At 33.8% G+C, this 16,718-nt stretch overlaps 2 protein-coding genes across 2 annotated transcripts in view; both read left to right on the forward strand.

Moving 5' to 3' along the window:
* The first annotated feature begins 348 nt into the window (after positions 1-348).
* Positions 349-12,363, forward strand: LOC113400830 (exportin-4-like). The gene is made up of 15 exons (XM_026640500.2): positions 349-651; positions 766-1,044; positions 1,176-2,003; positions 2,084-2,250; positions 2,401-2,568; positions 3,344-3,453; positions 4,645-4,801; positions 6,011-6,170; positions 6,690-6,850; positions 7,480-7,610; positions 7,960-8,111; positions 9,019-9,188; positions 9,653-9,752; positions 11,166-11,363; positions 11,602-12,363. The coding sequence occupies exons 1-15, from the start codon at positions 601-603 to the stop codon at positions 12,073-12,075; spliced, it is 3,306 nt and encodes a 1,101-aa protein (XP_026496285.1). The 5' UTR covers positions 349-600; the 3' UTR covers positions 12,076-12,363.
* Positions 12,364-15,528: 3,165 nt separating this feature from the next.
* LOC113400868 (uncharacterized) overlaps positions 15,529-16,718 on the forward strand; it is a 49,360-nt gene continuing 48,170 nt past the window's right edge. Inside the window, exon 1 of the mRNA XM_026640542.2 lies at positions 15,529-16,580. Coding sequence (XP_026496327.1) covers positions 15,574-16,464 — 891 coding nt within the window. The 5' untranslated portion in view covers positions 15,529-15,573 and the 3' untranslated portion in view covers positions 16,465-16,580. The remainder of the gene's footprint in view (positions 16,581-16,718) is intronic.

The raw sequence follows: 16,718 nt of genomic DNA on the forward strand, positions 1-16,718 counted from the left end.
CCAGCTACACCGACTAATTATAGCGGCTTGTGGAACTAAACATTGCAAAGTAAGTTGAGGGCGCCACTGAGCAGTCGTTTTGGAGGGAAAATGGAGACATCTAGCGGCCAGCGGGCGGAACAAGTACAATGTACTCTCATAATGGACTTCAGACGTCTCAGGAAACATAATAAAAATTTTATTTTCAGATAAAATTTGTATATTATGATTGAAATAAGATAGTAAAAAAATATATTTTTTAAAACTTTTTTTATTATGTTTCAAATAAAAAGGAACTGAAATTCTTTGCAAATTGATCTTTTGACAGCAGTTAAAAGTCTGTTTTCTCTTTGAGGAAGGATTTATGTTGATTTTTTTGTTTAGTCTGTGACGAAATATGGGGTATTAACATTTATCTCATCACATTCACAATACAAAATTAATAAATTTTAGATTTATTACACATAAATGGTAATTAAATATATCTGTAAAAGTGCCTATATGTGAATGTCGAGATATATACGGTTGACCACTAGATGGATGTATTGATATGATTTGGGGTAAATAAAATATTTTTTCATTCATAAAAATACTTCTATTTTATTGTATCTGCTAATAAACATGGATAATTCCGCTATACAAACGTTGGAAGCAGCGGCGCAAGTGCTAATGGTAAGTTTAAGTTTTAAAATGTTTTAAATAAAACAATCTTGTATTAATAAGTAATGTTTTATTTACAATAAATTTTACACATGCTTTTATATATTTTATAATTTTATTTTATAGGCGCCGCCTAATTTAGTAAGTTCTGAGCAGCGACATCAGGCGGAAAGTGTGTTCCTTGAATTTAGGAGCACCAAGAATCCATATCAACTGTGTAGAGAAATTCTTGAAAAATCAAATACTGATTGTGTACTCTTTGAAGGTGCCAGTCTTATAAAGACTGCACTTATACGAGAATGGAACTTATTATCTGCGGATGATATATCTTCACTCAGAGAATACCTATTACTATACCTTCTTAGAAGAGAAGTACCGCCTTATTTAAAAGAAAAATTACTACAGGTAACATTGTATGAATATAATAATATATCATAGCTTAAAATGTTATGTATACAACTACACTGTTAGCTAATCAAATTACAGTTATTAATTGTAAAAATCTATACTTACCTAATGTTCAATATTTTTTGTAGACTATAGCGGTAATAGTAAAAAGAGGTAGCATAAACGATGGTGGAAGAGACAGGAAAGCATTGTTGGAGGAATTAGAAAAAATTATCCTGAGCTCCCCAATAAGTCAGCAAAAATTGGCATGCTCGCTCATTTTATCAATAATGCAAGAATATGCCATAACTGTGAAATCTGCTGATGTTGGATTGATATGGGAAATACATTTTAAGCTAAAAAAAACCTTTGAAGGTCAAGATCTAAAAAGAATATTTAGATTTACTGTCGGAGTATTAGAACAAATAGTTCGATCGGGTCATCAACCAGAAGGAGAACAGGCATCACTGACAAAACAGCTGTTAACAATTGTGGAGACTGTATTATGCTGGAATCATGTATCACCATTACTTTCTAAGAGGTTGATTGGTGCTTTTGAAGCCATATATGAAAGTGATACTGCACCTGCATTGCGGCTTAGCCTTAATTGGAGAGATACCATTATGCAACCAGAATTAATAGCTCTGTTTTTTGAAATACATATGTATGTTCGAAACAACCCAGATTTACTTAATTCTTCACTTACATGTTTAGTTCAGTTAGCCAGTTTGAGTGGTGTTGTTGTATCAGCGAGTAATTTGAAACAACAATACCTGGAGAATTATGTAAATAGTTTTGTAAGGATTTTAGGCTTCATTCAACCATCGGAAAGAGAAATGTTGGGTATATCACAGATTTATCGGAGATTGGTTCAGTTTTTTACAGCAACTATGATAGCATCTACTCCTCCGGCTTTTCTTCAATATTTAACCACCTATACTTGCCATTGCATTAGAGGATCTGTTATTGAAGAAGGTGTAAGTAGATTTATAGATTATATAGATGTATAAATAGGATTAAAAAATATGTTACTATATTTATTTTTATAATTTTTTAGGTAAATGATGATACAGTATGGAGAGAATCTTTGAATAAATTTCTACATACCTGGAGTTCGTTAGTCCACGATGCGGATGGATTTCCAAATGCAACGTTAATGAGTCCTTGTATAGAAATCTTCAATACATATTTGCAATGTCGCTTGGCACCTCCCGATGGAACGAGGTAATACACACTATACCTAACATCCTTATAATTTTCTGATTATGTAAAAAAGGTATTATATGAAATTTTATATTATTAAAACATATTATATATTACAATCAATGAAAACATTTACTTGGTGTCTCAATTAAATTTTTTTTTTCTGCACAGAGGAACTGAAGGTAGTGATGGATGTAATGATGATATTAAGGATGATATGGAAGAAGATGAACGACAGCTGCACAGCAATATTTTGTTGACTATTGGAGCTATTGCCCGAAAAGCACCAGCTCATTGTTGCCATGTGCTACATACACTTCTCACTGATAGGAGCAAAAGGTAATCTAGAAGCTTTTATTTTTTTGGTTGTTTTTCAGTATAGTTATATATACTTGTTCACATATTTTCACTCTTGCTTGTTTTTCGCCATCTTTAACATATATTGCATTGCCGCATTATTGCTGCGCTGCGCCAATCTTGTGTGTTTAATGAAATAAAATACTTTCTTCGTGGAATCTGTGAAGTATTAATATACATATATTAGTGGGTCGCTCTTGAAACTACGCGTTTATTCAAAATATTTTTTAGGAATTTCGAAACCTATGATTGTATGTAAACTGCAAGTCAGTCACCTACATTTGGCGCCAAAATGATGAAATATTTTTTAAATGTTTTTTTTTCTTATGTAGCCGTAGCGTTGTTTTTTAACCGGCCAGTAACTTTTTTGTGCTCTCTAAAATTAATTCTTTGTTAAATTGTAACAATTTAGTAAACAGCAATCAACAATCTTCTTTAATTTTCTGCACATCTTCGGCTGGAGCTCTACAAAATGAGACCATAAACGATTTTTTATGTGCATCTATAGTGCCATAATCACTGGGACAAAAATCGGCTTACGCTATTAATATATAAGATATATAAAATAGAAGCGTATCTACATTATGAATTTAAACTTCTTGAGTTTTAAAGCATATCTGATTTTATTGATAATTTTAATTAATTATGTTTTAAGTTTTATTTAACTTTTTTTTTGTAAGAAATATTTCTAAAAGTATTGTAACTTCGAAAATTAATTAAAGATTTTATTGATTTTTGAAATTTGTTCTTGTTATAGGCTTGAAAGTCAATTACAGCTTATGCACATGGGTAAAATGCAAAATATGAATGGTGGGGAACAGCTGGTTACTCTGTTTGAAGATCTGCACTGGATTTTAATGATAACCGGTAAGGCGATGCCATACGCATTGCACAGTACCTTCTCTATTATTAGAGCCCCCCCACTAGAATGTTCGTCTCACTTAAGAGTGTGGGGGCTCTCTTTTTCTCAACTGAAGCTCAGTACTGTTACAGCAACAAATATTTCCTCTTGATTTTTATAATACTGCTCTTAAGTCAGTAACGAAAAAGATGTATAAGCCCAGTTTTCGGACGGATAACTCATATGGCTAAATACTTATTATTATATTTATATATTTTTTTTATACATACGTAACGTAACGCTTATGTAAAAAAAATTGTTTAAAGCTCTTTTGATGATGATGAAGTAGTCTTAATCAATTTTAGCCACGGCTGCCATTCCCAAGACAGCTAGTCTTTTATGCAGGACATATTCATTGTGTGCACATAGCAAGGGCCGACTGAAACTTCTGCTTCGGCTTCCTTTCCTTGCCGTTGGTCCAAGATTAACATTCGGCTTTGGCTTTCGCCGACGATTGAGGCGATAGCTACCAAAAATCGACTTTCGGTCACCAACTAATGCGCAAACAAGTGTATGGTCTTTTCTCTTATTCTCATAATGCAATGGGACGGCAAAACAGACATGACAGACCACAGTTCAGGCTCTTGCATTCTGAGACAACAGAGTTAAAACACTCAAAACTTCCAAACGAGCTACTGTCTACATACAATTTATTGACAGCCAAAATCCAAAAACTATTTATTTGACTTGAGAATTTGAACCCAGAACCTCAGGATCAGATAGACAATATCTCAAAGTAGCAGTTCTATAGTACCTGTATCGAGGAGATGAGTATCTCAAAAAGTTTAAGATAAATGAATAAAATACTTTAAATATTCAGCAATCTATAAAGCGAAGTTAAACATATAAGCACAGAGGTGTCTAGCCAGAGGGCTAGACATGCATTAGGCGCCCTTTTATTTTCGACCATTGTCGGACCGGGCCGCGAGGGGTCGGCTGGTTCTAGTGCCATCTTTGACATTAAAAAACGTGGTCGAGTATTTTTTTGGGTACCAAGCGTAATTGCTATGTGGTCGAGGACCGACTCTAACGAAATCTATAGACTCCAGACCACGGCGACCTCCCGAAGTTGGCGCCCTGGTCCGTCGCCTCACCGCGCCCATAACGCCGGCTCGAAACTATAAGTATAATCTAGCTAAATTCTTCGTTATTTTCAGGACATTTTCTCGCGTTGGACTGTACGGAGGGCGAAACAGTGATCATACCGTCAGAGCTCGTCGAGTACAGTGTCGCGCAGAACGCTAATGTCGACGCTTCGTTGCGATACTTGGTCGGTGAAACGACAACTACTGAGAATGTTGATGATATTTTAAAGTGAGTATAGTTTGTTTATCTCATGTGTTGGTTTTTGTATATTTTAACTGGTAAAAGTGGTTATATTAATTAATTATTATTACTTAATTTTTTACCCGCTTGTCACGTGTAAGTTTTATTATGATAATAAAAAATTAACATAAAAATACAATATTGCCATAACAATTTTTATCAATACATTTTGCAGCATGTAGACACAAGATATTATCTTACAATAACAGGAATCAGTTCCCTATAGACATTTTTTCATCTTTCTTTGTGGCAGATATGTTATCAATAATCTTCTATTTCTGTTAGTATTGATGTGGTGATTAAATGTGCGACATAACACGTGGAGTGAATAATGTAGTTTTTAGTCAAAGATCAACATGTGTATTTCATAAGATAAGGGTCGTCATTATTCAAATGTATTTGTAAGATAACGGATAAAAACTGTGTTCCGTACATAAATATAATTATAAATAATGTATTTTAAACTCCCCCCACATGGTGCTACTTATAATATTTTCAATAGTCTTGCGAGCATGAACAAAGAGTTTTAGCGGTGGGCTTTATATTGCCTACCAGTTGTCGCATGCGGTTTCGTTCGTGTTTTAAGACTTAATCGTCAGATGTTAGGCATAAAAGTCTATGACCTTGGTCCTATACTAAATTTCATCAAATTCGGTTAAGTAGTTTGGCCGCCAAAGAGCAATAGACAGATAGAGCTACGTTCAATATACGGTCTTAGCGAAACAAGTCTGTCCATCGAATGCGTCCATCAATCCATAATAAATTCATAATTGTATGCTAAAGTAATGGCACTTTGGATTGATCCTTTGGATTAAATTAAAATTTTAGGATGAAGTGATTTCTTTATAATCTAATTCTTGCAATTTATTTATTACATATAGAAACTAATATAATCTTTCCAATTTCGAAACTATTGTCTTTTCGTTTAAGCTGTACGTTAATAGTCAGCCCGGCCATTGCTTTTATGTAACATTAAACATTCTTGTAACAATACCAGAATTCATATTTTAATTTATTTTTTAAGATTTAATATTTAAATAAATAAATACAGCCTTTTTGTTTAATTTTTTGGCTATGAACAGACATAATACCAATGAGCAATTATATATAGATTGATAAACATAGTTAATAGGAAAAAACTGTATATGTGCATGATATCTGTTGCAAAATGCATATTACAATTTGGTAATATTTTAGGTTGGTAGGTGAAATTCTCCGCATTAGTTCGTACGAGTGCGCGGCCCTAGAGGCGGGGCTGGCGTCGGTGTTCAGCCCCGAACTGTCCGCAACGCTCTCGTGGTTGCTGAAAATATGGGCCAATGCGTATCTTGTCTTGCAACCGCCTCAATGTTCTGAGGTATTTATTACAATCTACTATTCTTTATTATAAAATGTAATCAAATATTTAATATTCTGAACAGTGATATCGTGTCAGTTGTTTTCGATCCTTCTGTGATTGGAATAAGCTATAATATTGTTGCTGTACGAGGTTATTGTTTAGCAAAAGAGTGAGGATAGAATAAATTAAGCAATTTGATGATGTCATCCTGTCCGATTTTTCACTCTGCAGTCAATTTCAAGCAAGATCAGTCGACTATGCAAGACACGTGCACTCATATGATCAATCCGATGCGACGGCATTCGACACGACCGATCAACGGTTTTAGGTGCTCTCGGAGGCACGGAAGTGTACACATTTCCAACTTTCAGGCTTCAGACTGTTACTGAGAATCTTTCGATGGAGAGACTCGACAACTTTTTATCGGCCCAACCTAGGGTCCGACCGGCGAGGCAGCGTATCGGTCATTGTAAAGCCGAGGAGTCGTCGGCCGCACTAGGTCGAGCGGGTAACGTTGAGGCGTCGCGCGTGCCGCAGGTGCTGGAGGCGGCGTTCGGGCGCGGCTCGCGCGGCGTGTCGTGGGTGGTGTCGCTGGCGGCGCGGCGCGCGGCCGCCACGCTGCGCCACCTCGCCGCGCAGCCGCCCGCCGCCAGGCACGCCCTCGCGCTGCTCGCCACGCTGGCGCACCCGCAGCACAGGTACGCGCAGCCGTCGGCCTCGGCAGCTGAGAGGTTTACAATGCTGGCTAACTGGGCTGATGGTGGTAGGGCTTTGTTCGAGCAAGTCTCGGTACCATCATCATCAGATGTTCTACCGCCAAAAAGCAGTGCTCGGTATTGTTGTGTTCCGGTTAGAAGGGTGAGTGAGCCAGTGTAACGACAGGCACAAGAGATATAACATCTTAGATTCCAAGGTTGGTGGCGCATTGGTGATGTAAGGAATAGTTAATATTTCTTACAGCGCTATTTTCTATGGGCGGTGGTGACCACATACCATCAGGGGACCCATATGCTCGCCCGCCTACCGATACCATAAAAAAATTAGAACTATTTAGCAGTAAAATTAATGATGAATACGCGGTGCTTTGCACGAAGCCTAGAATTTAGAATTATACGTGATTTCTTAGCGAGAATTGAATTTTTAAATAGATATGCTACTGCTTTAAACAATAAATGATATATTTACAAATTCCAGTCTTATCCTTAACTTGCTCCTATTGTAATACTTTACGTCCTTTAATGGTTTGTTTTTATTTATTCTTAGCGTGAATTGTGTCTAACATATGTAATTAAAACGTTATTTTATATGGGTGCATTCTACTTCTCAGAGAAAATCCCTTAGCCAGTTGCAGCGAGTTCCTGGCTTTAGTCGTGTGGGAGATGCATGGTAGCAACTTGCCCGGGGATCTTAGGAGAGAATTGCATAGAGTGTTTGCAATTGCTGCTACATACGCAGAAGGTATACATTTTTTTTCTTCAAAAACAAAAAAAAAACTATTGTCTGACAAAATTTATTATTAATAGTCCCATTGGAACAAATACATTATTCAGGCAAATCGGATTCTCATGAAGACAAATAAACTTCTCACATAAAAGTATTATTGAATATCTGATAGCAAAATTTATCTCGAGCGCGCTAATTGCTTAAAATAAAAAAAAAACAATTCAAATTAAAAAACACTACTTATAATTATTGCAAAATTAATATATATTTCATCACTGGATACAAATCCTGATATAATAAATGGCACCACTCCACAGACAATATATGAGTTTGATTAAACAAAGAATGTTAATCTATGTTACAGGTGATGAAAGAAACCGGCTGTTGAGTAGTACAGTAACCCTACAACATAAGTTAATGAACATAATCAACATGGAATCTGATACGGAACCCGTTCGCAACATGCTCGCAGACACGCTCGACTGTTTCATAGGAGTCACTGAAGGTGTTCTCGAAGTGAGTAATAAGTTAGTGCACCTTCACACAGAACGTCTGGATTTATAGAATATAACAGATCCGTCACTACGGGAGGTTTACTAGATCAAAAATAATTTGATAAAACTGATCGCTGTGAGAATTAAGTTAATTAATATAATTCATGTACCTATAACACTCTACCAATCGAGTAAGAAATAAACCTTAGATTTATATGAGTATTCCATGCGATTTGGTAATAGCTCTGCTATTTGTAGTTTGTAATATACTACAAATAGTTCTTGATTAATATATTTTAAGACTATTCAACTACACCTCTAATATTTACATTAATTCAACTTCAACTTTGCTGACATATAAAATGATATGAATATCATTCGGGGTCTCAATGAGATGTCGTCAATTTAATGTCGAAAGTTATGTTTTATAATTTATGCCTCTTGTGGTTGAAATATATACTAATATTATAAATACGAAAGTAACTCTGTCTGTTCGTCTGACCACTAAAACGAATTTGATGACATTTGTTATGAAGCAAGGTTGAACTCTAAGGCTGTTGATGCCGAACACCTGAGTGAAGTTGCGCGCGATAACTAGTAGCATTAACGTTAAGAATGAAAGTAAATTGGACAATCTTGAGCAGAAATATTCTAACCCACAAACACAAATAAGATTTATTGAGATTTAAAAGAGAACACCATATATATTATAGAGAACACATGAATAGAAGGGGCAGGTGTTAAGTAATCTTAACAGGTTCACCCTGTAATGTTCTTTTCCAAGAGAACATGTGTACGAAGTTTCATTATGATTGGTTTAGGTAAGATGTTAAAAAGCGTAAAATAAACTAATTCTCGCAATTATAATCTTAGTAACAATAAAATACTTAATTAAAATCAGTTAAATTTAAAACACTACCTTTTTTTAGGTTGGATCGATAGATGAGCAATTTACATTGCTAATGGGAGCTTTAGATAAAATACCTGGTATTATTTTTCGGTACCACAACTACCCTGGTGTAGTGTTGCCCGCTTTAAATCTACTAGCCAAGAGTGCAAAAAGGATGCTGCATTCGGTTCAACTACAAAACGTTACTAAGTGAGTATATTTGTCCCATTCTTTAAATTTTTTTATCGTGTCATTATTAGTAGTATTTATTTGTGGCCAGTGCCCTGGACGGTGCAAGAATACTATTTGGCAGACCTTTGCCGTCAACCGTCTGCTTGACTATGACTATATGATATGTTGTGCTGTATTGTCTTCAATATGCCATTAATAGCGCACATGGATGCGATTTAACAAATATGTCCTCAGTCGGCTCTTGTGATACCCCATATATATGGACTAAAATTAGGGGAGGCCAAATTGTACTTTTCGAAAATCTAACTCAAACATAAGCTTGGATTGAAATTATTTATTATGAATATATTTTTATTTTTAATATTACTGTGATTAAATATTTGTACAATTACTATTTCAAGTTTAAAATAATTATACCAAAAAGAGTAATTACTATTTTAATTGTAAAATCACTAGAGTAATAGTAATTTATTTTATTTTAGATTTCTAGAAGTATGCAATGCTACATTTGAAGTTTATATGAGATGGAATTCTGGAAAAATATCGAGTATTCCACAAGACGCGGAAGAAGAAGCATACGAGGTATGTATTTTATTAACTTGGGATCTAAACTGTATTAATTTTTTTTATAATATTTAAAGTAAAAAATCTCAGTTAATACAATCTAGTGCAATATTTTTTTATATAAAAAACTAGCTGTTAACCGTGACTTTGCTCGCGTAGAATATGAATAATTGAATATATTTACAAATTAACTTAAAATATTACGTTAATGTAAGACCTCTTTGTTGACATTGGTGTGTATTTCACAGCTTCTAACTTCAAAAATGACGGTCTTCCAGACTATCCTATGTACAAAATATGAACCCCTATTTCCCTCCTTAGGCGTAAAATATCCAGAAACGTTTAAATACGTATCAACTAATTTTTAATCGGTATCCCAAAAAGAAAACTTCAAAATCAGACTTCCAGAATAACCTGTATACGTAATGTAAACCCATTATCCCTCCTTAGGGTAGAATATTTAGAAACGCTTAAATACGTATCTACTAATTTTTAATCTGATCATTTAATCTTTAGGGGTAGAATTTCCAAAATTCGCTCCTTAGTGGGTGTCATGATATGTTAGTTTATAAGTGTACAGCCTAAAATATACGTTTTATGCTTCTAGTCCTAAAAATGACAATACTTTCAACAACTTATAACCTTTCATCCCCCTTTTCAACCCTTTACAGCATTTTTTTCCAAATAACAAGTAGCCTATGTCCTTTCTCAGGCTCTAGAGTATATGTGTACCAAATTTCATTTAAATCGGTCCAGTAGTTTTGGCGTGAAAGCGAGACAGACAGATAGACAGAGTTACTTTCGCACTTATAATATTAAGTATGGAAGTATGGATTTGCAAACATATTTTCTGAGGTGTGTTTTCTGAATCATTTTAACGAAATGCAGTGAAATGCACGATTTTATTCAACTTTAACCTGCAAACCTAATTACGAACTAAAAAGAAACCAACTAAAAATAAATGAAACCTTCCTAAATATCCTAAAATAGTTTTTAGTTGTTGTTATTTTCTTGCATGCTAAATTTGAAACCCCTAATAATTATAGTTACGGAGATAGAGCTACTTTGGTTCGAAAATATAAATCCCATTTATTCCCTACCCCGTGGGAGTTTTGAAAAATCCGTTCTTAGTGCACCTCTAGGATACTCAAGGTATACGTGTGCCAAATTTCAAGTCTCTAGGTCCAGTGGTTTAGGCTGTGCGTTGTCTGTCTGTCACTCGGTCACTCAATCACTCGGTAACGGAAGAGTTTTATGTATATTGATTATGCACGGTGCGGCTTCGACAGTAGCTCCTGTACGCCTATAGCATATTGGAAGGATAGGAACCGTCTCTTTTTCCCTCCGCGGGGAAACGGAGAGGTGGAAAACGAGCATGCGCGAGTACGCGACTGCGCCTCGCTGAGCACGCGTGCGTGTGCGTGTGTGCAGGACATCTGCGCGCTGATGGAGGTGATCAGCAGCGTGTCGCGCTGCGGCGCGGGCTGCGGCGCCGAGGCGGCGTGGGGCGCGGCGTGCGCGCGCGGCCTGCGCCTGCTGCTGCCGCTCGTCACGCCGCCGCTGCTGGCGCTGCCCACGCTGGCCGCGCGCGCCTACCGCATGCTGCGCGACCTCGACCAGGCCGACCAGGTGCGGCGGTGATCTGTACTTAATGCGAACCGAAATTATTCGGCAATAAAAATTTACCTTAAAAATTAGATTTTCTGCAAATCGTATACGGTATCGTATAAGTATACGATCTTTAACATAGCAAAGAAACATGATGACATTTGAATGTCGTTTCGTCTTCGTATAAATATATAAAATTGAATATATTTTTTCATTATTGTCATCATTTTAATATTAATGATGACATTTATTTTTTCAGATAATAAATCTTCCCATAGAAGACTTCAACATGGTGATAACGGCGCTCCGCGTCGGTCTGACGGCCGTGTCCTGCGACGTGTCCACGCTGTGCTGCGACACCATAGTGGGCATCGCGAACACGGTGCGGAGTCTGGGCGACGACAACGCGTACGCGATATCCCTCTTGTCACTCGCGGAACTTTTGCTGATGCTCATCATTAAGATGGAGATACCGCCGGACTCGATACCCGCCGCGGGAGCCGCTATCTATGCGTTGACGTGTGTCAAACCTGCGCTTCTAGAGGGACTCGCGAGACAGCTGATCGAAGCGTATGCGGTGAACGACCCCGCTAACGTCCCACGGCTGGAGGAATCGTTCCGAGTGCTCACGAATGGTGTCCTTTTTGACGGTCTGAGAACGCATAAGCTTAGATTTCAGGATAACTTTGATAAGTTCCTAGCTAGTGTACACGGTTTTCTCATTGTAAAATAAAATATCTAACGGAATTGTTAGGTTTTCAGCAGCGATACATATATTCAAGAAAATCAAACGTGATTCGAATGATTTTCTTCTGAATTACTAGTCATGAAGCCACGGAGGTTTAATTCTCAATTGTGGGAGACTTTGATCAATTTATGAATTGCAAATTGAATTTCTGATTGGGTACATGAATGTAAGTAAGATAAGAGTGACCGACATGTCCTTCCAGAGGGCTGTGTTATAGTATTAAATATATAAACTAAATAAATGTTTTACTTATACATTACTATCAATGGAAATCCGAAACATTGTGTTTTTTTTTCATATATTTATTTGTACGTGGCCTAAATTAAACAGGGTGCAAGTGATTTATATAGTTTCTATTGTTTTCAATATGTTTAAAATTTTCGACCGTATAACAACGAAATGTATAAGTTATATGATATCGAGGTTGTGAATGCGAAGTGGATAACATGTTTCTAATAATAACATAACAAATTTAGTACACTTTACTGTACTTAACGCTAGGGAAATTGTTATTTCCTATATGTACTAGCTTTTTATCTTTTAAAAATGTTTACACTAGATATGTAGTATCTATTGTATTTATTCGACTTTAATTCCGTCTTTACATTATAAAATACTTTATCATGTTTAGATAAGTATTTTAAAGCTTGTATGCTTGTCAGATATACGTAAAATTATTTCATGATGTTTTTGGGTGTGTGTATGTTATTGATAAGTCCTATTAAAAACTCGGAGTAATGGAACAACACACCTGCACCACCTTAATAGGGCTTATTTTCCGTCGAAACTATTCGGTTGGCAAAAAGTTATAAAGCTTGCCATTTGAGCTAGATATCATTGAAATAAAATATGACAAGTGTTAATAAATACTACTTGTGAGTAAACGTCTTTGTTGCTGTTCAAAGTCTAGGTATTTAAATGTTCAAGATAATAATAAAATGTTTTTCAGAAATATCCTTAGAAATTAATATATATATTAATTATGGACAAACCCTGGTCTTCTTTATACCTCATCCATATATGACTATCAAGTCAGTTTACTCACAATTGTTATTTATTTAAAATATGGTTAAACTGTTAGTGTAAACTATATTTATGGATTATCAAATATCTGAGATATGTTTTTTATTTTTGGAAGTATCTAATATGTTTTATATTTTTTAGCAAATTAGAACGGACAAACTATTGAGTTTGTTCAGCATTGCCTTAAATTAGTTTAATTTTAGTTCAATTAATGCTTTATTAAAATGTTATTGTTTAAACATATGGCTAAATGGACATTAAGAAAAAAAAGAGGTTTTACATAAAATATCGAAAACGAAAAATGTATCATAATTTTTTGTTACACTGTATTTTCTTTATAAGCATACACATAGATTATAATAAATTTAGGATAATTCTTACACAAAGTTTATATGTTGCTCATATGAATTGTTTGAGTACAATAAATCGCACAGTTGTAAATTTATATTTCGGTATCATATTGTGTTTTGTCATAACCCGTTCCTATGTGTTTTCACTATTTATGACTGAAAAAATGTGTTTTTTCTCATTAGCAGTCATGCAACTTTTTACACAAGCCGTATTTACAAATCATACGACACGGTAAGGATACCGAAAGTAATAAGTAGATCTTAATTACTAATATGGTATAAGACATGAACTAAAATTGGATATAATATTTGGAAAAGTTTTAAAGATAACAAGACTTGAATATTATACAATTATTAACTAGATTTCTTAACTAGATTTCTTTTAAGGATTTATAATTTCAGTATTGTAGTATATGCGAATATCATACTTGAATAAGTACTATATAATTGAGTTATGGATCATATTCAATTGAAAACACTTTATTTCTTACTCTTAATCTTGTACATATTCTAACATCGCGAAATATAAACGACTATTAATTTTTAAAAAAGTTAAAGTTTATTTAATGTTAAACAAAATTGAATTGTCTGATATTGTAATTTTTTGATTGGAATATTACAATTAAAATGTTTTTTCCAATTCTTGGAGAATTTTATTTAGAAAATAATGAGCCATAAGCACGATTTTTCAAGATAATTAAGTATTTAGCTGTAAATCCAAGTAACGTGAAAAAGATAAATATTTATAAAATTATATTGCCTTAAAATTTACAATGTTTAATTTCACTAATGTACATAACTTTGACTATAATATTAATTTCTTTAGATAAATATTATTTAAAATTTATTTATAGCAATGAACGTGATGTAGAATACAATTTAATTTTTACGAGAATAATCTTTAAACTTTAAAATGTACAAATATTTCGTTTTATAAATTTGTATGAATGAAATTAAAAATCTTATTCCTTTAGATATCTATAAAACTTAGTCTGAATTTTTATATTATAATATGTTTCTACTACTACTTTTTCCTAATAATAAATTTAAAATTGTATAAGACAGTGACAATCATACAAAATGAAATATTTTTGTCATTAGAGTCAAAGCATATAAAACCATCTTAATTAAAGAATTTTATTACTATGTATTTCTGTTGCATTTCATTAAAAGTTCTGTTCCCTTCCTTATGCTAAAAAAACTAATATAATGGAACTTCTATGTAGTCTATTTAAGAGTCTCCGTTATTCATAATGTACATAAATGTTATTAGTAATTTGGAAATAAGTTACGAAGGTTTTTTGTTTGTTTTTAATTTTCATATAAAAATCCTGGAAATAATATAATTTCACTACCATTTTCAAAACCTAAGTAAAGACATAAAATATATATAATAGAAATAATGGGAAGTGCATATAAAACTTTTGAAATACACTTCACTAACAGCGTGTCACTAAATCGCCCAGACAAAAATGACGGTCTAAAAGCAGAGTTTATTAATTACATTGAGAAATATTTTAAAATCCATAAAGACAGGTATAACAATAATACAGGTATAAGTAATTTCTCTAGTTATTAGTATCGGAAATTATTTAATTATAACAAAATATTTTTTTAATTTTTATACCATTTCAACATGGTCATGTCATCAGTCATGGCATGTTAAGAAAATATGCCAAATTCATAAATTTTAAAATTGCTTAATTAACTAAGCTTATTCATTTTTAGAGATAGTTGACGCCTAGTTTAACTCGTTTATTTTTGATAATGTTAAATATCGAGTGATTGCTACCATGTCAGTTACATGAATATAAACTTTTAAAATATTATGTGATTTTAAAAACCTTTTCATATTACCCTCTTCCTTCTAATTATAAAAAAATAGGTATGTCTCAAACTTGAGGTAGAATAATATTTTAGAAGTTGCTTACCCTGAACCCTGTAGTTTCAGTATTTGACACTACAACAATAACAACTTCAAGTGACAACGACAAATAGGTGCAGTAAATTAATACATTTTGACAGTTCATTTTGTTCTCTTAAATATTTATTCCTTTACACTAAACAATTTGTATACCTATGTAGATATATATATATATTTTTATTTAAAATGAGTGTATCAAAGCAAAATTCTTCATTCAATATATCGGCTACTTCGTCTCATTTGGACAATTATGAAGATATACAAACAGTAAATGTGAGAAATTATATAAAAGATTTGTTGAAATCGCGAATATTCTTAGGTCGCTATCTCGAAAGGAGGCTTATTGATCAGCGTATTGGTTATCGTGACGTCGTCTTAGTCAGCCCTGCAGAAGTAGAGCTCAAGAGAGATTTACAAGAAGCACAACATAAGCTTCAAACTATATATCCAAGTATTCATTGGATTGGGATATCGGACTCTGAAGCTGTAGGCCACAAGTCTGGTGTTTGTCTCTGGACCGAGATAGATAACCAACCATTCGGTCCATTTTGGTTTCAAATAAAAACTATAAAATTTCGAGATACTGAAATTATTGTTATTTTAAAATGTGTGAGACATATAACAGATTCTTTCTTAGAGATAGAGCCAATACTGACAGGATCTATAGAAAAACCGATAAATAAAAGTGATGGGAAACAAACTACTATTGAATCCGCAATCAGTGAGACATATGGAGATATTGCTAAAAATTTTCAAAGTGCATTATCAATAAAAAATGCAAAAGAATTCTTAACCTTCCTGTTTGCTTTTGTAATTGCAATATTCACGGGAAGTACTGCTTTCATTAACTTTGTAGGTAACTTTATTTTAGCTTTGGTCAGAGAAATGTCTATTTTAATTAAAAACTCAACCCCAATGTTTTTGGGATTTCTAGATTTCTTGAGCAAGATAGTTGGTGGTTTTTATATATTAATAGCAATGTTTTTTAAGCCTAATTCCCAGAACCCTTTGAATAAGAGAAGTGTTGCATATTATGAAAGAACTCCACAAAATTATGATCCTAGACATTTCGACTGATATATTTATAAGTATTGTTTTATTGTATTGTGATATTTTGTTTTGGATCTCAGTAAATATTACTATAAAACAGACATATAATGCCGTCAGGAAACAAACTATTTTAATATATTTTGGTATGTGTTCATGTTTGACATGACATGAATAATTGTCCTTGTAACTTTTTCATTCCTTTTTTGGGTAAAGTATCTTAAATGTTTAAATAATTATAAATTTGTTTGTAATCTATAAATAAAAGGCTTTATAAACATCAG

Source organism: Vanessa tameamea, chromosome 11 (assembly GCF_037043105.1).
Source record: "Vanessa tameamea isolate UH-Manoa-2023 chromosome 11, ilVanTame1 primary haplotype, whole genome shotgun sequence".
NCBI lineage: Eukaryota > Metazoa > Arthropoda > Insecta > Lepidoptera > Nymphalidae > Vanessa > Vanessa tameamea.